This window comes from Agelaius tricolor, unplaced genomic scaffold, assembly GCF_023055355.1.
Source record: "Agelaius tricolor isolate 1412-34295 unplaced genomic scaffold, bAgeTri1.0.p SCAF_5, whole genome shotgun sequence".
Taxonomy (NCBI): Eukaryota; Metazoa; Chordata; class Aves; order Passeriformes; family Icteridae; genus Agelaius; species Agelaius tricolor.
The window spans coordinates 36,493,218-36,514,890 of record NW_027269265.1 but is presented as its reverse complement, the minus strand read 5'-3'; the positions used below and the strand labels follow the sequence as shown (position 1 = coordinate 36,514,890).

The 21,673-nt window shown below is 37.6% G+C and overlaps 1 protein-coding gene across 1 annotated transcript in view; it reads left to right on the top strand.

Moving 5' to 3' along the window:
* STARD9 (StAR related lipid transfer domain containing 9) overlaps window positions 1-21,673 on the top strand; it is a 93,959-nt gene that overhangs the window by 34,350 nt on the left and 37,936 nt on the right. The window contains exons 4-16 of the mRNA XM_071427282.1: window positions 2,807-2,923; window positions 4,727-4,759; window positions 4,842-4,903; window positions 5,371-5,483; window positions 10,576-10,645; window positions 12,851-12,923; window positions 13,796-13,863; window positions 14,831-14,928; window positions 15,145-15,345; window positions 15,744-15,841; window positions 17,620-17,697; window positions 18,411-18,485; window positions 18,991-19,170. Of these exons, the coding sequence (XP_071283383.1) occupies window positions 2,807-2,923; window positions 4,727-4,759; window positions 4,842-4,903; window positions 5,371-5,483; window positions 10,576-10,645; window positions 12,851-12,923; window positions 13,796-13,863; window positions 14,831-14,928; window positions 15,145-15,345; window positions 15,744-15,841; window positions 17,620-17,697; window positions 18,411-18,485; window positions 18,991-19,170 (1,266 nt within the window). The remainder of the gene's footprint in view (window positions 1-2,806; window positions 2,924-4,726; window positions 4,760-4,841; window positions 4,904-5,370; window positions 5,484-10,575; window positions 10,646-12,850; window positions 12,924-13,795; window positions 13,864-14,830; window positions 14,929-15,144; window positions 15,346-15,743; window positions 15,842-17,619; window positions 17,698-18,410; window positions 18,486-18,990; window positions 19,171-21,673) is intronic.

Below are 21,673 nucleotides of genomic sequence, written 5' to 3'. Positions count from 1 at the left end.
TTATCCTCACAGAAGGAGAGAGAGTAATTTACTAGAAAAAAGAAAACAGTACAAATCAGCTTTTAATAGAAGTTCAGCAAATATTTTTTTTGAAATTCTGACGCATCACCATCCTAGGGTTATGTCGCTGCTTTTAGACTATCTAGTTTTGCTTGTACTATATGTCTTCTCTCAAGGCCTAATTAAGAAAGGTCTGATTTGAAACATATTTGAATTAAAGCATCTGAGTAACCATTTGTGTTTAATACAGAGTAAATGTAACAGCTTGAACTGAGACTGTAGAGTTAGAGGCTCTTCTTTCAGAGTATTCAAGATACTCCTGGAGAGGGGGCATGCCCACTAATTTGCACAGTTGGTTTAAATTGCTATGGATGTTCTAGAATCTCAAGGAGTGTTATGAACACTAGTGAGAACATCCCACAATCTTCTACTAATGGATAGCATTATTCCTACTTTATCTGTAGGAAAACTGAACCATGAAAATGTTAAATGAGTTGCACAACATCATACAAAACAGTATAAGAAGTAAAATGCTGTTGTTCTAAAACACCAGCTTCATTGTCCAGATGACATTGATTAGTGTTGCTATCCTGAAAGATAGCCACCTGAGAAGATTTCATTTTTTTATACTTAGATCAGTTACTAACTCTCAAAGATCCATTGTGAACCTCAAAGAAAGGAGGACAGCACTTAATGAGGAGACTATCACTGAATCAAGATACTTCTCCAGGCTGCATTTATCCCTGTTGTAAGAGGTTCTACCACGTGAAGTATGGTTTCTAAATTGATATGGAGTCCAGCTGCTTTTAGTACAAAGAGCCATGCAAAATTCCTGAATTTATTCAATGTTGATACTCTGAAATGGGCACAGTATTGCCTTGCTCCCCTTACTTCAAGGTAATTCATCCTGTAATTTCTTAGTCCTTTATACTGCTTGATGCCAATCCTCTGTCAATCTTCAGAACTAGCTCTTGCCATCTTCAACTTAGATCAGATTCTTTCCTCCTGCCCCTTATATTCACATTCCCAGCTACTGATTTCTTTGAGGTGCTCACATAGGAGGAACTTTCTCCTTTGGACTTAAGTGTCCTGTCTTAGAGATGTCCTGCAAGTTTTATGTGCTAACCAGGTAGAGAAGAGATCCTAGTGGTGCTTCTACTGAGGGAAAGTTTAGTGTTCACTGGAGAATTGACATGAGAATAACTTTCCCTGGACCCTGAGCCCTTTTAAGCTCTCTGCAGGGCATGTACTTGCCTGATAGCCCAATTTGCCAATTTCACAAGCAAATGTGTGTGTGTGTGTGTTCAGAAGTGGCCCTGCTCTGAATTCCTTGACCATCAGCTTAGAATCTACTCCTAATTAATATTCCTTACCTTAATATTCCTCACCTTAAACATTCCTTGGTGAGTTTTACACAGCCCTGTAGACCCCACTCAAATATCCCAAATTCTCCTGTTTATTTTTTTTCCCTCCAGATTGTTGACTGTGAAGTCCAGGTTGGCCCCCTCCAAAGCTCTACTTCATTTTCTTAATGGCATCCAGTAGCGATTGGAGAGTTTGTCTCTATATTATTTTAATCCTTTTTCTATAACATTTGTATCCCTGTGTTTTGTTCATGGCTTTCTCTGTATGCTTTGAATGGAAAAGTTTCTTGAGCTGATAATCCTAGTGAAGCAGATGCTCTGACATGCCACATACCTTTACAAATACAAGCAGGGGTAGTCAAATTTTGCCAAATAGAAATGTTATTGATTCTTCAGCTGGAAATTAGCATCTTGTTTGAGTTTAAATATGATCTAGTTTGAGTTTAAATGTGATCTGAAAACTGAAGTCTCAGGAGAGGTTTTTCAATCTGCTTTCTGAGTAGTTTAGGTAAAGTAGTGATATAAATGATTTTTTTCCTGTTGATTTTTGTATCAGTTTTAGTGCATTTATCTGTCCATTGGAGAAGCAAAGTACTTGGCAGTGGATGAGATATCACAGCATGAAACACTGAAACCCTATATATCTCTCAATAGATACTCAATAGATACAGCTTTCTATGTGAACAGCAAAACCATTAATGCTTGTAACATCTCTTTTTCAAGGCCAAAGTGTGCAGAGGGGGAAAGTAGGAGGACAAACTGGTCAGAACTTCCTGTATGGATAGTTTGGCAGTGTTGGCCCAACTTTAGCAGCAACAGCAGGACCAGTGCAAGCTTTGGAAGTCCTGAGAGGCTGGCAAGGATTTGGTGGTAACAGGTCCTGACTCTGTAATACAATGAGCAGAAAAAGACACATCTCTGTGTGTTTGGTGGGAAGAGAAGATAAAAGCGTGTGGCCTCTGGTGGTGTCACTTACTGACCAGATGGGCCAGGTAGAAATATTTCTTGGCTGAAATCTGCATGCAGGTTTGACTTTGCTTTGCTTCTGATCTGTAATTTTGATCCTGAGTTTATCTAATTGCATAAAAGAGCCTTGATCATGCCTTTCAGTCACATTTATGATGAGAACTGTAAACACTCAGGGTAGGAAAGATCCTCAAGAATTCACATAGTCTGAATATAAAATAAGAGATAGCAGGCAGGGAGGCACTTAAACACTACTGCTCCTTGTCAGCAGTGTGCTTGGCATACCAGTGTCTTAATGAAGATCTAACAAGTGAGTGCTGAACACGCAACATTGAGTCTGATAACATAGAGAGACAAATGTGTGAAGATTCTTGTTCCCATGGAGTTATTAAAGGAGCAAGATCTGCAAGTAATGAAGAGTGTTTGCAGGGAGACAAACTGTTCATGCACTGTTTTATTTCTCTTGGTCTTTTCAGGTGTTCCAGGACCTTGGCACTTCTGTGCTGTCTGGTGCATTTAGAGGATACAACATCTGCCTCTTGGCATATGGACAGACAGGTTCAGGAAAAACTTACACAATGATGGGAACACCTGTGAGTTACACTATTCATTTTAAACTTGAGGTTGAGGGCAGGATGTCTAGCAGAAACATTGCTTCATTTTAAACAGTGGTTGTGGTGCTTGATGAGCAGAATGCTTACACGTGTTTTATCTGGTGTTAAACTTATAAAATGTGAGCCTTTACATTTAGGTAAAAAATGGAGTATCAGGTAAAAATATTTGAAAGTGTGGTATAGTTTAAATATTTATTACTAGATCATCATCTTCTTCTTACTACATATGAATCTTATCACAGAGTTAGAGGACAAAGAAAACCACCTCAATACCCCGGAATAGTTCTGTATTTTAGAAACTGTAACCCAAGATAATGCAAAGTATTCATTTCTATGTAATATTTTGGCAAGCTGGCCTATGCTGAGATTAAATTGCTTTCACAAATAAAATTAGATACAATTCACAGTAATGGTTTTGTAACAGGCTTGATTATTACTTGTAATATTGACCTGTGGAAAGTAATACTTCCCTTCCAGTTTTGACACTCATTTGAATGGAATTTACAGAAGCTGTTACATTCTAAATTTGTCTATCAGGCACCACCTAAAGTGCATTTTAATCTTGCTACTCAGATTGATGGAGTCAGTTGATGATTTCCTGTGTTTTCCCACAACAAAATTTGATTTTTATTCAGGAATATTCTTAGCTGTTCGTGAAACATACTGCTAAAAAGAAAAAAAATTAATAGTTTGCATAAGTGGACCAGTATTTTCTACATCCCTGGGATTCAATTTTTAAGGTGAAGTAAGGGCAAAATGTGTTTAAACCCCAAAGATAGGAGGCCTGTTCTAACATAGTTTGTTCTTTTGATGAGAGTTTGGATTTTTAAAATTTTATTTTCTCAATGGACATCAGCAATAAGATTTAGTTACATTATTACCAGATTTTTTCAAGGAAATTTCTGGATCTTGTGTTTCTAAGAGATTTCTTGCTTTAAAACTAATTTCTTTCTCCAATGCAATACTGCTTTGGGCTGATCTTTAATAACATGTATTCACTGTGAAACAATGTTCCAGTGTTTGGTATAAACAGAACTTTTGTCCATAGCGGTCCGCTTGGTGAACCTGGACTTTCTTCTTTTAAAGAACACAGTTTCAAGTGTGCTTTCTTTCAAGGCTTTCAAAAAAGCCTTTCATGCCATTCAGCAAGCAGAATCCACTTAAGCCCTGGTGTCTTTCCCAAGGTGTGTTGGCACTGCTAAAGTGTGAGCAATCGTATCATAAGGAGAGTTCATCGCACAAAACCACTCTGTTACCTCAGTGCTGTGTAGACTGGGAAAAATTTACATCACCTAGTCTGGGTATTGTTAGCAGCTCCATATCCTGTTCTCTCTGAGACACAAAATTTATAAATCTAGAATATAAAGATGTTCTAAGGCTCCTCAGTGATGCCATGGCATGAAGAAATAAAACTAGGATAAGGAAATCCCAAAAATATTAATGAGCAATCAAGGTAGCTTCAGTGTTGGCGTGGCTTCATCTCGTCTGCAACACCTCTGACATAGACATGTCCAATATCATTATATCAAACAGCTTTTGGATTTAACCCAAACCCCTATACTTCTCATCAATGCTGTGTACATTGCTCTAAAATTACTTTTGGTATAATTAGCGATGCTGTTCTGAACTACACTGCATGGCTGTTTGTGTTCTAATCCAATAGTCATTACTGCACTATGATTCTGTCCTTTTCTTAAAACTTAGCTTTTGTTTAAAAATAGATTTTGCATAAGTGTTAGGAAATATTTTATTTAATTTTTTTTTTCTGTTTATTATTTGAAGGCATCCATTGGGCTGACACCTCGTATATGTGAGGTATTTTTTTTCTTCATTTGAATTTAAGCAGTAAGATTTTCTTAATGTATTTTAAATTGACATAAACTTCTCATTTGTGAAGGGCCTCTTTTCCAGGAAGGATGATTACTCAGACCAGATGGCATCATGCAGGGTAAAGGTCAGGTAAGTGTGTTACTGTTTTGGACAACAATATGAAGGCTTTTAACAGCATACTCATGTGATTGAACAAAGTAAAGACTAGTTTCTTTTGTTTCTATTTTCTTAGATTATAGTAGTTTTGGAATGAGGGGGAAAACACAGAGGAATGATGAGGAAGTACTGGGTTTAGTTTTCCATCTAAGTATAGTTCTTTGGATGCTGTCTGTTCACTTTTGTATAAACAGCTGAAATAGGAATGCAGTGAAAATTTACTTGCTCTGTTTAACTCCTAAATTGAGCCATAATCCTACATTCTGGTCTTATTCATTGTTCCCTTGGACTTATAAAGCATTGTGTTTGGAAATCTGGGGATTTGAGCCCACCAGTGCAAAAAAAATCTATGTAAGAGTCTGTTACATAGTCTAAATATACAGTTACTCCTTTTGTTTTGTTTTTAGCTGAGTGAATTTAGCTTTCCTTTTTCTTTTCAGTTTTCTTGAAATCTATAATGAGCGTGTCCGAGACCTATTAAAGCAGTCAGACCAAAAGAAGCCTTACACGCTTCGAGTTCGAGAGCATCCTGAAACAGGACCATATGTCCAAGGTGAGAGTGGCCTTCTCAGTTAGCAGCACAACTGCAGGTGAACGTGTCCCAGGCGTGTTTCTGTCTTTGGTCATAATTGCCTCTGCCCTTCAAGGGTTACTTTTCTCAAATGTAGTTCTTGTTGTGTAATCACTGAAAGCTTTGCCTCTGTTATCCTACTGGCTGGATATCCTGCACTGTCTGCCTTTCCAGCCGTATTATTTTTCTTCCTTTTATTTTAAAGAAATATTAACTTAATCAAGAAGTCTACCAACATTAGCTCTAAATGTGTTCTCCAGACCAGCCTAAGGTCCCTTCATACCTGTTTCATACCTTGGAAGCAGAATATATATTAAAAAAAAAAAAAAAAGTAGATAAATTTAACTGTTTGATGTTGCAGGGCAGGCTGTGAGAAGCAATGAAAATCTCACCCAAGTGAAAACCTAATAAGCTTGATTTTCAATTGTCAACTTTTTCAGTTGTCTTTGTTACTTTAATTCTTGGCTTCTCTCTCATTTTTTTTCTACTTCCATTTTATTTTCAGTTTTGCTTGTTGCTTTTATCCCAAGGTCTCATGCAGCTTTAAATTGCAGTTTGACCTTTGGTATTTCATGAATTGATTCGATCCTGGTGTAAAGTTTGCCAACTACATTTCCGTGTATCTGACCAACAGCTGATAAAACTCACATCTCAAAACCAGTGCAAAATCATACAAAGAAGATTTACAGTGGACATCAGAAGGAAGAATGTCTTCCAAGCTGGGGGTTTGTTTAGAAAGTAAATGCATACATTTCCTTTTCTTCTTGCCTTATATCCAGTGGGCAGAATTCCAGAGTAGCCTCTGGTATCACTGCCTCTGCAACTGCTTGGCTTGCCATCAAGTGAGCAGTAATCCTAGGGTAGTACACAAAATGCCTATCACATAGGATGTTATGGATCCTGTCACATCAGAGCAAATACTGATTGGTCCTGCCTTCTAAATAGAGTCCTTGTCTCTGTTTAGTGGATTTCTCTTGCCCTCCCTGACTGATTTTTCTCCCTGTTTTTCTTTATTACGGCATTACTCATCATATGGTTATCCTTCCTTCAGAGATTAAGGGAAGATGTGACAATAGATAGAGTGACTTGACTGTGTGATTGGATGGAGCCTGATTGAATGGAGCCCAGCTCTGACACCTTGGGCACCTGCTCTGTTGGTCATAGTGCATCTAACAAGCCATGGTTATTACCAATTCCTGCTCTCAAAATTTGAAATCAGCACTTGCAAAGTGTTGAACTTGCCTGGTCCTGTACACAAGGGTCTATTAGACATTCTGGTTGTTTCAGCTGTGCTTTCCCAGCACATCAGCCTCCTGTTTTAAGAAGACTTGGAAAATAATAGATTAATTGATGGTCTCATTAATATGGCAAACATAATTCTTTGAAAAGTAAATTCATAGACATTTGGCTTTTATTGAGGGCTTTCCAAGATTCTCTTTCTACCTGCTTGTAACTTTCTTTTAGCAGCTGCTCATTCAGCACGCAAGAAAGGGTCTTTAAACTGCTTCCTTCCTTGGCAATTTCCATCTCTTTTCTCAGGCCTTATATCTCCAGTGATTCCTTGGCTGCATATAATGGAGTTTCCCTGTTTTAAAAGAAAATAAAGTTATAACTTCTGCCAATGGGCTGGCTTGCCTTTTGTCACTGTTTTGTCTTCATCTGGAATCTTCCAGGCCAATTCTGTCACTTCTTTTTAAATTCTATTGTGGCTTTTGTTGTTGTTGTTGTTATTGTGGAGTTCATTTCAGGGGTTGGTTGGTTGTTTCTATTGTGCTTTTTTTATTTACCCATTTTGCATAAGGATTTTATTTTTGGATGAAACTGAAATTTTTGACTGGAACAATTTTATGCTAGAGTTCTGAAATATGCCAATAAAGTTCCCAGTTGATTAGATTTTGTAAACTAAGAGAAGAGATAATGGCAAAAGATTAGTCTAAATAATATTTGCTGCTTTTGACTACAGTTGTAAATTTAGTTTAGATTATTCACTCCCTCTGTATATTATGACAGACTCAAAAAATAATTGTTAATGCCTTTAAGAAAAAAAAATTATTTTCAATGGTAATTGTGATTCATGTTTTTTTAAAAAAAGACTGATCACATGCATGAAAAATGAAACAATTTCTCTGCTGAAGACAGCATGGGGTGCAATTGGATTCTGTTGTGAGACCATGTGAACTGAAGTAATTTCAGGCTGATGAGCCAGTGGCAGCAGAGTTCTTTTATTTTAGATATGTGTATACAATATATATTAATAAATTTGCCTATGCAGTTTATGCAATTGAGAACTGTGACAGTTTGCTTTACTTGAGACAGCCCTAGTGTTGTTGAGGAGAGGGACTAATGAAATGTGATGGAACTACATTCATTAGCTCACATCAAAAATAAGCTGCAGTGACTTAAATGCAAGTTTGAAGTCTAGGTAGCTTGATTTCAATAAGATTGAATTCAAGAAAGCCTCTTGTGAAGGTACAAAATTCCCTTCTCAACTGCACTAATGTATTGCTGCAATCAAAAATTGCTGAGCTCTGTAATGAAGGTTTTCTATGTGCTGAAGTAGACTTTGACAATTTTATATGTAGTCTCTCTGTCCAGGATCAGAGTGCAAGAATAATATTTCCAATAGCTAGACAGCTAAGATGAAAATTATCAGCAAGTTTACTAGGAGAGCTTGATTTGTGTTTCACTTTCAGGCAATTTACTGTATGGGAGAAATTAAATTGGTGAACATCAACAAAGCTCAGAAATTTTCCATTGTTTTCCATAGATCAACAAGTTAAGGACTAGCATCTGTATTTGCATTGCACTTCTTGCAAGCAATCAGCAATTTTAAGGTTTGCTGACTCCTAGGAGGAACTCCTCAGTGTCCATTAGTTTTAGTTGTGTGTTTGGTGTCAATGACATCCAGAGTACAGTTAGCTGTGGATGAAGAGTAGAGAGAGGGGAAAATCAGAAAACTTTTTTCTTTTAAGGACACTTAGATGCCCTGGGCAATGCATTTTCCATTTGCAAGTCCAGTCAGAAAGTCCCAGCTCTGAGCATTAAGTATTTTAAATGTTTTCCAACCCATTGTTTTTTCACGTAAAGGCTGAGAGATTGTAGCCTTTAAAATGCTGCAAGTGTTTCAATGCTTTGGATTGGAATCGTTTCAAACTTCTCCCTCACAGATGGTTGCACTGTTAAAGAATCAGCCCCTCTTAAATCAGGAAATGATGCAATCTATTTTATTACTCTGAGACAGATTTCTGGGGGAGATCCTATCTTACTCCAAGGCAGATTTCTAGACAAGAAAGTGGTTTTGATCTTTCTATGGGACTTGAAAATGACCTTTCTTTTTCTGGCAGCCAACAGAACACTTCATCATTTCTTTTCAAGCAGCATTTAAAATATTTCATTAACCTTATTAAAAAGCTAATTGTTTTAAACTCTCAGAAAGATTCACAATTACAGTGCTTAGGGAAATGTAGACAGGTAAGAATTTTTTCCATGCTTCTTTTTTATAACAGTATTTTTATTCAGTTAAATAAGACCCTGAAAAGGGGTCTGGTAAAACAATATATGATAGTTTCCATATTCTGAGATTTGAAGATCCCAGTGCGTCTGGAAAAATAATGGGCCTCTTTCTCAAATGGAAAATGTGATGACTTCTGGAATTAATATGTTGTAAAGAGACACTAGAGAGCAGAAGAAATACTTTTGTTTGAAAATCTTCCTATACTTTTTGTGTGTGCAAATGTTCATGAATGCACACTGCAGTTAGGTTTTTTTTTTTTTAGGTGTGGGTGATCCAAAAATCTTTTTTTTTTTTCTTTATATGGATCAGTTATTAAAGAACTAAAGTTAAATCTCTTCTTTGTCTTAGGTTTTACTTTCATTTAGAATTAAGCAAGCTGTTATCATGAAAGGATAGACTTGAACAATATCAAAAATACCTATTTCAGTCTGGTTGAATTTCATATTAATCTTGACTTACATTCGAACAGTAGACAAATTATTTGATCCAAGTAAATCAATATTTTCTTCAGTACTTTCCCTTCACCCATACTTTCGTGGTCTGTAGTAAAACAAATCTAAATCTGTGGAGGGGGAGGAAGTTGCCCTGGATTCCAGCTGTGAGATAAAACATTCTGCACAGGCATGTTTCGCTAGCTGTGGTATGACAAAGACTTGCTTCACAGCTCAGGTGTTTTTTTTAAGGAGTCACTGCAGTACAAATGATAAATAATCCTTGGTGACATATTGGAGGCATATTAAACTGGATTTATGGGGAATCCAAGGCGTTGAGGACGATTCTGTGCATGTGCTGGAATTCCCATTCTGCCGGGGGCTGGCAGTGCCGCAGCACAGCAGCACACCGCCCTCCACTGGGCCCCTCCTGGCCATGACCGCCCCTCCACACGGCGGGCTCTCAGCGTGGGAGTCCTTGCCCTTCCTTAGAGCGTTTTCCCCGCCTTAAAAATAAAATCAGATTTAAAAAACAAACAAGTAAAAACCAACCAAAAACAAACTGAAAGGAGAAGACAAGAAAAGGTCAGCTGATTCATATCATTATTCAGGGAGATCCTTCAAAAAGCCCTCTTAGAGGAAAAGTGCATGAAGATCCCCAAGTGCCAGCTAAAGCCTATTTAATAAAGTGGTGAATATTCACAGGGGGTCGTTCCTAGCTGAGTTAGTTGCATGAGCAGAGCCATCATCCTGAGCAATGGCCAAAATCTTTTTTACATGGTCTGTACCTAAACAGAAGCAGTGACATAGCTGAAAATTTATTATGGATTTATACTGTTTTTTAAGTACCATGGTTGTGCAGATGAAAAAGTTCTGATCTGTGAAAGTATGAGGTACTTTTTTATACTAATGTCACTGCATCAGAAAGATGAACTAGAATTTTTTACATTTTTTTTTTAATTAAATAGTTGTGTTTTTTAATAAAATTTACTCTAGTCCAGAGACTACTTGTACAACCGACTGCCATCTCAGCAGAACATTCTTATTCTCCTGATGTTGGGTAAATTGTTGGATGAACTGAATGAAACTGAGAAAGCTAAGTATTTAACTCTTGTTGAATCTTTGGCAGGTTTGACTCAGCATTTAGTTACAGACTACAAGCAAGTTGTAAAACTTCTAGAAGAAGGAATAGCTAAAAGGTATTTTACATAACAAACCAGCTCTATCTGTATTTAACTATTCTTTCACTGTATGTTCATTTCACTGATGTTTATTTTACTGACTGGGTTGGCAGTGCTTTGTGATGACAGGATGTCACATTTGGTGATCTGGTGATATGAGACACACATGAGACCTTACCTATCATCATATTGTCCAGAGCAAGAGCTACAAGCACTCATGAAGATCTTTCTTCAACACTGACCCTGTGCTGACTTACCCACAAAATTCCACCATCTGTCAGTGACAAAAAATGCAAGCCAAGAAAACATTTTGCTGTAAACAGACATCTGTTTTCCCCCTTCACTTGCTCAGGATACTTTAGACTGGATAGCTTTCAACTCGCTTTGTTGTATAATTCAGTGATTTAAAACTGCTGATAATGTAATGCATACTTATTTATTTTCTAGAAGTATTATGTTTACAATTATTTGGTTTTATTGCTATAAGTTCTTAGTCCAAATTGTGTGTTTGCTGTCAGTGAACTGTGGGGTTTGGAACACTGGTGAAGCCAATGATTTTGGCTCTCATTAGTTAAGACATTTTTTGTCAAGAAACCTTGAATATCTTTACAGGTGTCATTGCAGTAATGGAAAATAGTTATATTTGAAAGAATTGCCCAAATCCTAATCACAGTTCCAAAATTAAGTCTTATCATAAGAGTAGTCAACATTTTAGAATAACAGTGATGCTGGGAAGTAAATAAAAACTAAGCTGCATTATCACAAAAAACCCCATAGAATATACATCAGGAATAAGTTTTGCTGTTTCTGCTTGTAGCAATTAATAGATGCAGCTTTATGGTGAAAAAAAAGACTAAGTACAACAAAATTCCAGGTGAATACATGGGTTACATGTGTTGTGAGTAATTGAGATGTGAATTTGCTCTGTAACTACCTTGTGTATTGTTGTGGAGGTGAGGGGTACTAACACTTCCTCCTCCAAATCTTGGAGCACTATCTTTTTCTCTTTTACTTTATTATCTTTGGTGCTGTGTCCTTACATTCTCTGCCCACTGCAGGGCTGTTTTCTGTCTTCTGCCCTTTACCTAATCGTTTGTCCCCCTCCAGCATCTGGAGACCAGTTCGCGTTCTCCTGCTGCCTCAGCTTTGGCTTGCTTTTAATCACGTTGTGCTCAGCTGCCTGTAGCTTTTGGCCACTCAGGACTGTGGAGGAGGTGTAGGAAGCAGAGAACACTGGGGAGGAGAGTCCTGGCTTTGCCCTGGTGCCCTGGGCACTCAGCAGCGCACACATAGCTGCAGTTCTCTGCTCTCTAGTGCAACTGCTCTCTGCAGTGGCTCCGACAGCTGGGCTGGTAACAAAAGCATGGTACCACAGTCCTTTTCTGCCCTAATAAAGTTACCTACTGTTGTGGAGGGCAGGCTTGGCAAAACTGATGATAAAGGCTGCATGTATAGCTGATACTCAAGGCAAGCTCAAAGGAGAAAAGTCTGTGTCCTTGCTTTTGCCCTGGAAAAAATGCTAATTTCTTTGGGTTTTTCTTATTAAAACAACAATAAAGAAAGTAGAATTTCCAAAAGTTTGCACTACAGAGGCAGTGAGAGAATTCTACTGCTCCTTCTGTGAGCAGTTCCTGCTTGCCGGAGTGCCCTGGGTCAGAGCACAAGAGCCATCTCTCCATGTCAGAGTCACCAAGTGCCACACAGGGAATTACAGTACTCATTTAGCACTCACATGGGTGGACTGCTTAGTCTCATTGGGCTCCTCTGGCAGTGTAAAAGAGCTATACCAGGGTAAAGGAACTCCAGAAGTTGTCTATGAAGACTTTTGAATCCTTTGGAAATGCCAAGGGATAAAAATGGAGACAAATGGAGATGTGCTGGCTTGTGCACTCTGTATTGGGGATGAACTGTTTGATGCTGTTGCTGGCTGTACTTCTCTGCTGTGCTCCCTGCTTATGCCACACCTTCTACCTGTGCTGTAAGGCTGCTTTAAGATATCTCCTCAGAGTGCTGCTGGTGGAAAAAAAACCACCTCTAACTGATCCTCACTTTCCACCTTTCCATGTTCTCTGCCAAATTCTCAGGGATCAGATCCAAGAATGCAGCCTGCCATATTCTCCAAGTTTCACATTTTTTCATATATCTGCTGTATTTGTTGATTTTGATTTCCCCGAATACAGGGAAGTAACCCTTTGTAATTGAATGGTTTGTTCTTCTTTCTAGAATCACAGCAGCTACACATATTCACAATGCCAGCAGCAGATCCCATGCTATCTTCACCATCCACTACACTCAGGTTAGCTAAAAATAACCCAACTTCCTCACTTCCAAAAGCATTGCTCACTGTGTTGTGCATTGTTTATTTGTCACTATTTTGTGCTGTTTGTAGTAATGGTGGAAACTGTTACTTATTTCCTTTGGATCACACTGCAGATGTGTGGAGTGTTTGTTGAAGCATTCTGTTCCTTTGTGCAAGCTTATAGTCAGAAGTGATGCCAAAACCTCACTTTTAAAAGAAATGTTTTCAGTTTCAATCAGCCCTTTGAAATGCAATAGCCCCTCAGATGCTGTGAAAATTATATGTGAATATGTTTGAGGTTATGTTTTATCACACTTGTTTAGGATTCTTAATTGAAGTACAGCATTAGTTTATACCAAAATTTTGTATCTGTCCAGCTTTTTAGATGTGCTCATCTTTTTAGCATTTGGCATCCAGTACTCTCCCTGAGACAATGCAGCCTTTCTCTGGAGGAATTACATCCTTCCCTGGCAGGGAAGTCGTTCAGTGATCCAATAGACCTTTTCTATCTCACACTCTTAACATCCTGTAATCACAGAACATTTTGGGGTATTTTCCCTTACTTTCACAAAAGACTTTTGGAATACATTAGTGGAAAATAACTCTGCAAGGTCTACAAGAAACCCTTTCACAGTCTCTAAGCAGTAAAGGTTTTTTTGAGAGGAAATTGGCATAAGAGGGTAGTTTCTCTGTGGGGTGAGAAAGCTGTTGAGTTAGTGGTTTGAACATAGTCTGAGGGTCAAGGTCACAAACAAAGGCAGTGAGACAGTCAAATGTACAGCTCAGCTTTAAACAAAAGAGCACATCAATTTTATTTTCATTAATTAATTAAGGGGAATAATCTTCCTTATTGATTTTTTTTTCTTCAGGCTATATTGGAGAACAATCTTCCCTCTGAAATTGCAAGCAAGATCAACTTAGTGGATCTTGCAGGCAGGTAATAATATACTGAAGGGCAGAGAGATAATTTTCTCTGAAGATGCTGGCAGTACTGTCTTAAAAGATGAAGTTTAATATTTTAAAATTTCATTGAACTAACAGAAAGCCTGACTTTCTTATAATGTAACAGGGAATATTAAGCTAATATTGTCTTTGTCAATACTTCTTCTGTACTTGGTATTGGTTTTCATTGGGGAAGGGAATTCCTGGGTACTCAGAACCAATACTGTGTTTTTGCATATATTTAAGGTAGTTCCATTCAGCTCTATAGTCTTATTAAATTGCTTTTCTGGTAGGTGTTGTTGGAATTACTAAATCTGTCCTTGAAAAGAGAGGGGCAAAAAGGAATGCGTTCCTCATGACTGCCTAGCATGGGCAGGAGAAAATAGCTATATCTCACTGTCTATGTTGTTTATATTCCTAAAGTTCCTAAGTCTCTGATCTTTGTTGTGTATTTCAGTGAGGTACATGTGGTTGTGCTGGATGTGACAGAAAACAGAAAGATGGAAGTTGTGCTGAAGAATTATAGAACAGTTAGAGAAAAGGACTTTTGTTTTCTCAAGAACATAAATTACCATGCACGTATGGTCAGAGAAAGTGGCATTGAGGGAATATACAGACTTTTGTACTGAGCCAGGCTACTCTTGTGGAGATGTGAAATATATGTTGTTCTTTTAAATTCAGAACTACTCTGATTAGGTTGGCCAGTTCAGACTTGAGTTTATGTTTTGGTGGGTCCTTAACAGTGCATTGCACCAACAGCCTTTGCTCATGGTTGTTTGAATTTTCTGAAATAGAAGGCAATACGAAATATTTGAAGAATATGGGTTTTTTAATTGCAAAGCTCATAATTTCTATTTTCTTGTATTGCTTGAAAATACATAATGTTTTCATATTGACTGTATGTTAATAATTAAGCATTTTTGTTTATTTTGCATTGTCTTTTTCACACTTGCTTGCTACAGTGAAAGAGCTGATCCCAGTTACTGTAAAGATAGAATTACCGAAGGTGCCAATATTAACAAGTCATTAGTTACACTTGGAATTGTCATATCCACTTTAGGTAAGCACATTAGTTCTTTATATTGAAGTGTAGCAATAAAAGCATACAACTCACTCACTGTGTGTTGAGTGTAAATGTTATTTGCATTTACATCAAAAAGCTCAACAGAACAGCTGTGTGGTGTCTTTATAAACTGTAATTGCATCTAAGAAAATTAAGTAGCCATGACAGAAGAAAATAACTCCTTTCCTGAGCTCTGTGGTACTTCTCCCTCAGCACAAAATTCTCAGATGTTCAGCAGCTGCCAGAGCATTAACACCCTCACAAGTGAAGGGGAGAGCAGCCATGTGGAGAGCCCTCCCTCGGGCGGCGGCAGCGGGAGCAGACGGCCGGCTTACATCCCCTACCGTGACTCCATCCTCACCTGGCTGCTGAAGGACAGCCTGGGGGGCAACTCCAAAACCATTATGATTGCCAGTGAGTTTGGTTCCTATGAATTGTTTCACATTTTGCACCACATTGTGCCTTTAATAAGAACCTCTACTGCAGTGAGAAGACAGCTATAACACTTAGTGTCTGTCCTTGTAAAGATTTTCATAAATACCTCACAGAATACTCAAGGAAATGAAAATGCATGCTGATTGTGCATGAAATTATGTTTAAGAGTCTTACCAAGGTGATAGCTTCGATTTTAGGTGATTCATTCTGTTATAAATACAGTCTGGAGAAGACATTCTCTGTGAGCTGAATGAAATAATCCTAGGGTTATTTTTTTTAATCTTTTAAAGGAGCAAGACTGAAAAAAAAAACCTTTTTGAAAAATGATGGGTTAAGCTGAATATTTTTTTAAATTGTGTAATTTGTTTTCTCTCTAGCTATCTCACCAGCCAGCTCCAGCTACAACGAGACCATGAGTACCTTGAGATATGCTGCAAATGCCAAAAATATTATTAACAAGCCCAGAGTAAATGAGGTGAGGCCTTGAGTTCTGCCTAAGGTAGCCTATTCAGTCATAATTTGTCTTCCTCTCAGTACACAAAATAATGAACCCCTTAAATACATGGGAGTAATTTTGGCCACAGAACCCGAGCTTCATTCATTGCCTGTTCTAGGAATGAGCTCTGACTTTATGACAGATTCATTTTTTTATGTAGAGGTCCTTCACAGGCTGCACAAGGTAAAAGATGGCAGAGTATTAAGGAGAGAGTCAGGTGCTGCATTGGAGGCCTGAATTCTATTGCTGCCCCTACTATCCCATTCTTGTTCAATCCTAGACGTTCAGATGCTTAAGGCAAATTTTCAGCGTGTGCTTTTTTCTCATTTCCCATCCTTACACTCAGTCCACATTTATCAAATGTGAAAAACATAAACTCTCAATCAAAGACATAGTGTTAAAACAGATTGGACGTTTTAGATACTATACTCATAAGAACCAGCATTAAAAATAATTCATAGAGAAGTGCATAATTCTGTCTGTCTTTACTGCTGCAAAATTCAAGCAGCACATACTGATCCAGATCTACAATCACATATGCTAGAAATATGAAACTCAAGAATTGCTGTTCTGTAACTGACCATTCTTGACCTGAAATTCTGCATGAGACCCCCTTTACACATGATTGCATAACTTAAGGACTGAATTATAGTGCATCCATTTAAGGAATATTCAGTGAATTTAGGTTTCAAAATAGTCTTGATTTCAGCCATTTCCTAATATTTACTCCATTGACTTTACAGGTTTAGTAGTATTCTTTTGTGATTTGGCATGAGTGTATCAAGGTTTTATATTGTAGATGGAAGGATAGAATCTTAGAGTTGTACTTCACTATTTGCTTTCCTAACAATACTATGTTAAATTTGGGCAGAAGGAAACCCTTCTAATCCTAGGTTTCCCAAATTTAATTTGCATTTTAATTAGCAGTGCCTTTAAGTTGTTTTCAGACATCAATAGTAGCAGCAATTGTGTGCTTGGTTTTGCCAGCAGCAGTTATCAGCTCCGTGATAGGCTAAAGTCACATAAACACTACTGGGTAAGTCACTTGTCACACACAGCCTCTCAGCCTCCCAGCTTGTGTACCCATCACTCTCTTGCACAGCCCATGGTAGACCCTTGACCCCAGCCCTTCAGTCTTCTTCCCCTCACTGCAAATTGACCTGGCAGCCCAGAGAAAGCTGATTCTTGACTCAAGAGTTTGTCTGAAATGTCTGTAAAAGCTGTTTTCCAGAAACTGCCAGTGCAGAAACACTGAATCTCTGAAAGTGAGATAAATGCCTGACACCAAGCAGACAGGAAATTCTTTGTGTATCAGCTTTATGTATGTATCTTTATGTGTGTATGTAAAGGCTTTTAATACCATCCTGGATGACACTCTGACTTTGTCTCCTCCAATCAGATTTTATATACCAGCTTTAAGTTACAGCATCTTTCTGATGTAATGTAGCTATTTTGAAGGTAAATCCTTAGAAGCAGTGATGTATCCCTCTGGTCATGATGGGAACAACTGCTGTGGTAGGTCTGTGTTCAGAAGAGAGATGGAAAAATGTTTATGGTAAAAGAGAATAGGTCAAAGATGAGAACCAGCTGTCCCTAGGCAGTACATTCAAGGGCCTGGCAGAGTGAAGCAAGGGGTACTGCTGTGAGTTTGCCTATTCTCCTGTCTTCCTGGCTGTTGGAATATCAATATACCACATTGATTTCTTATGCTACAGTTTAAGACCGATTTTTCAACAGTCTGTGTCTCAATGTTTCAGGATGCAAATGTGAAACTGATCAGAGAACTGAGAGAAGAAATTGATAGGTTGAAAACTATGCTGATGAGCTTTGAACTGGTATGTAGCAGCATTTCTCTACTGGAACTTTTGTGTTACTTTAGGTAGTTTACTTTCATCTCACCTGTTTATCTTTCCAAACTGTTCTCTGGGTGATTTTGTAATTATTATAAGGTTAACTGCTTTTCTGTAATTTCTTCTCTTTCTGTCACTGTACTGATGAACCTGAATTATAAGTAGTCATGTAATGATTCAAAAGGATTTCCTTGTCTGTCTTTCATAGAGTTGGATTGTTTACCTGTCCAGAAATACCATAAAATAGGATATTTTATTTTTAAGGGTATGGAAGCTTCAAGAGATTAATTGATGTTTAACACTTCCAGCATGCTCTCTCCCCACAAAGGAGTTGTGAACATCTGTGAGCCCTCACAATACAGCTGACATCCCTGGTGTTTTTCCCTGTTGGAATAATATTACTGTCTTGGTTTTCCAAGCCATGGAGAGAATGTTTTGCTGGGAGAGACAGAACTTACACTTCAGAATGTATTTACACAGAACTATCTGTCAGTTATTGCTTTTCTACCAGTTCTTTGCACCAAAAAATTGCATGCAATAGCTAGAGAGATGTAGGCTAGATGCTAGAAGGCAGCATGTGTTTTGTCTTTCCTTCTCTTGACTTCATCTCCTTGAAATGCTGGAGAGTGAAAGAACATGCCTGCCAGCTGTGAATAAGAAAAGTAACGTGCAGATCTTGGTGGCTGTTGTTTGTACAGAGAAATTCCAGTCCCTCTTGGAGTGATGACAAGGATGGCAATCTGACAGAGCTGGTCCTTCAGAATGAAATGAAGGTGTGTATGAGTTCATTTACTTGGTGCTGTAACTATCTCTCTCTCTAGGCATGGGGGATAGCATTGCTGTGGTTGTGAAACCACAGTGAAAACTGTTTTGTCTTAATCGTTTCCTTTTTGCTCTGCAGATGCAGGAAACTGCTGTCCTTCATTCATGTTGAGTGTGCTCCGCCAGTTTGTGACAAAAGTCTCATGTCCTTAATGGGACACAGTCCATTGTGCATCACTAAGCCCGCACAATCTGCCTCTTGTTTGAAAGCTGTCTCAATATGTCACAGCAATCCATTATACACAGTCTCTCCCTTCTAACATAAACTCCAATTTAGTCAAATGAAATTATTGTACACTTACCAAAATTACTGAGAGGATTTGATCACCGCTAACCAGGAAAGGTTTTGCAGACTTTAGGTTTTGCCCAAAGACAGGCAAAATAATTTGTTAGCATGATCAAAAAGAAAAATTAACCTGCTTAGTAATGAAACAGTTCTCTCTTCTATTCTTTAAGATTGAGCAATTGACCAAAGACTGGACAAGTAAGTGGACAGACAGAAAAGCCATCATGGAAGAATACAGTGTGGACATCAACAAAGAAAAAGCTGGAGTAACAATAGATTCTAATTTACCTCATCTAATGGCCATGGATGATGATATCCTCAGCACGGGAGTGGTGCTATACCATCTCAGGGTGAGATATGGTCACTTGTCTTATTTTACCCTTTAATTTGAAAATATTTGTTTTCTTTGGAAATGGAGAGTGGTGTGGGTGACATTACAACAACAGCTATCAAAATATGAAGTTTGCAGATCACAAGACATAATGGAGGAGAAAAGCAGAAAATAATTGGAAATGGAGAAGGAGAAGAATTCATATATGAATATAATTTGACTCCTTATGAATGGATGTGCAAAGTATCTGAATTGTATTACAAGCAAAGCAAAATATTTAAAGTAGTCCACAGAGCATGAGGGCAGTTATATGTCTGAATATGTGGAAACATAAAGGATGGTGCTTAAAGTATTCCAGACACACTGGTCCAAATTTCATTATGCATTTGTATACTTAAGACTGGAATATTTGTATATGTATAGATAGACGTAAGGTTTAAGAAACAAAAGCTCACTTTGGCAATGACTATATGTTGCTTTTAACCCTATGAGCGATCTGCCAGGTAGATACCAGACATGTAGCATGAAGGTTAATTACTTGTGATACTGCTGGAGTGGCTATTTTTGAAGATCATGTAGAAATCCTGGCTTCATAGATTCTGTTGTGTTCTGTAGCTGCTAATTTAATGCAAGTTTTTTGCTAAAAAACTTTTATAACTTTGTATGTATGTTACTGAACATTATGGCATATGACGTGCATGGCTGGGTCAGATGGTTTTAGGGGTTTTTTGGTTTTTGATATGGCCAGTGCTAGGCCAGACTTCAACATTTTTAATGTTGTTTAAATGAATGGAAATTAATGAAATATTGATGCTGCTTAATGTGAAAGGCATGTTGGATGGGTACTTCTTCAGGCATGCACTCATTGCCAAAACAGATGTAAAATACAGTTAAAAATCATGTATCTGTCTACTAATAAAAAATCTTTATCTAGATTTTGTGATAATTAACAGTTTAAGGACACAGGATTTTTTTATTCCTATTAAAAATGATAGCAAATAGTTAAAATGGAAATCTTGTTGTTCTTCTATCATGTTGAAAGAGAAACTTAACTAATTTTTCTCATGCCAACACAAAGAAATTGCACTAGGTAATTATTAGGGACGAAGTATTTTTGTCCAGTGCTGATCAACATGCAAATTCAACTACTCAACTCTACATTAGCAATAAATATTTTTTGAAAGCAACTGCTACTACTTAAATATTTTTCCTTTTATGTGCCATTGGGAAAAGAGCAAATACTTTCCCACACTAATTTTGGTAACTCCTAATTTAAATATATTCATTTTAATGGCATAACATGGTTTGAAGGGTCACCTTCTGAAGTCGTTCATAACTCTGTCACACTAACATCTTTGTCCCTTCTTTCTTTGCTTCTAGATGCTGCCTTTTCTTTTCTTTGTGCTTTACATCTTTTAGTCTCTGGTGTCTGTTACCTTCATCTGAACAGCAAGAAGGTAAAATGTTAGCAGTTCCTTACAAACTAAGACTTCACCATATAACAACTATTTGCATTGTACTTCTAGAGAGAGGTCACAGCAGTATTTTCCAGATCATGCAAAATAAAATTGTGTTACTCTTTTACTCCCCTGATATTTCATAGCATTAATTGCACTAACTGATGCTGTGCCTATGCTTAATTTCTGGCTTTCATTAATAAAGGATGTATGTTTTCCTGTGATTCAGCTGACCTTTTTTGCATAGCCTAAAACTATGCAGTTTGTTTATTGTTTCAGTAAAAGATGTACTTCACAGCCTTTTTTGAAAGTTGGAGTATTCCAGAAGTGAAGGGGCAAAGCAATCTTACTTTTTATAGTTCTGTAATGTACCTTAGGAATTCTACCACTAGTGATGAGAAACTGCCAGAAGAGGTAACAATTTAAAAACACTTCAAGGGGTGTGAAGATGCACTATGGTGTGCTCAGGTCAGGTTGTGCAGTTGTTTCATCTGAAACATCTTTCCCTTTTTCAGGTGGAATACTCAATATTAAATTAAGAAAGAGTATAAATATTACAATTATTAGCTCAATAATAGGATTAAAAAAATTAAATCAGCATGGTCCTGGGATATGGTTATTTCTTTGTTTTCTCAAGTTGAGTTGGTTTGCTTGTATCATATCTGTACCCTTGGTCTCACCTGTAATTTTTAGTTGGATTTAAACTTACCCAGAATCACTCCACTGACTGGGATACTGTTGTGAATTTCCTGAGCCAATACTGCTGTGATACACTTTTCTTAATTAAATTGTATTACCGGAGAGTTAGTTCAGCAACTTAGAAAAAGTTTCTTTTGGAATTACAATAAGTATTTCATTGCCAAAGAAGAACAGAATTGATAGTGAAGGAGATAATTGATAAAGAGAACTTTTAGGAGTTGGTTTACTTCTCTCTGTATAAAATACATGTTGCTAATTCACTTGATTGAGTGACATGAGACAAAGGCCATATGGACCACAAGTTTTCTAGAAGTTGCAGCCAACACAGGTGTATATTTTGAGTCTGCTGAACGTTAAGCTGACATG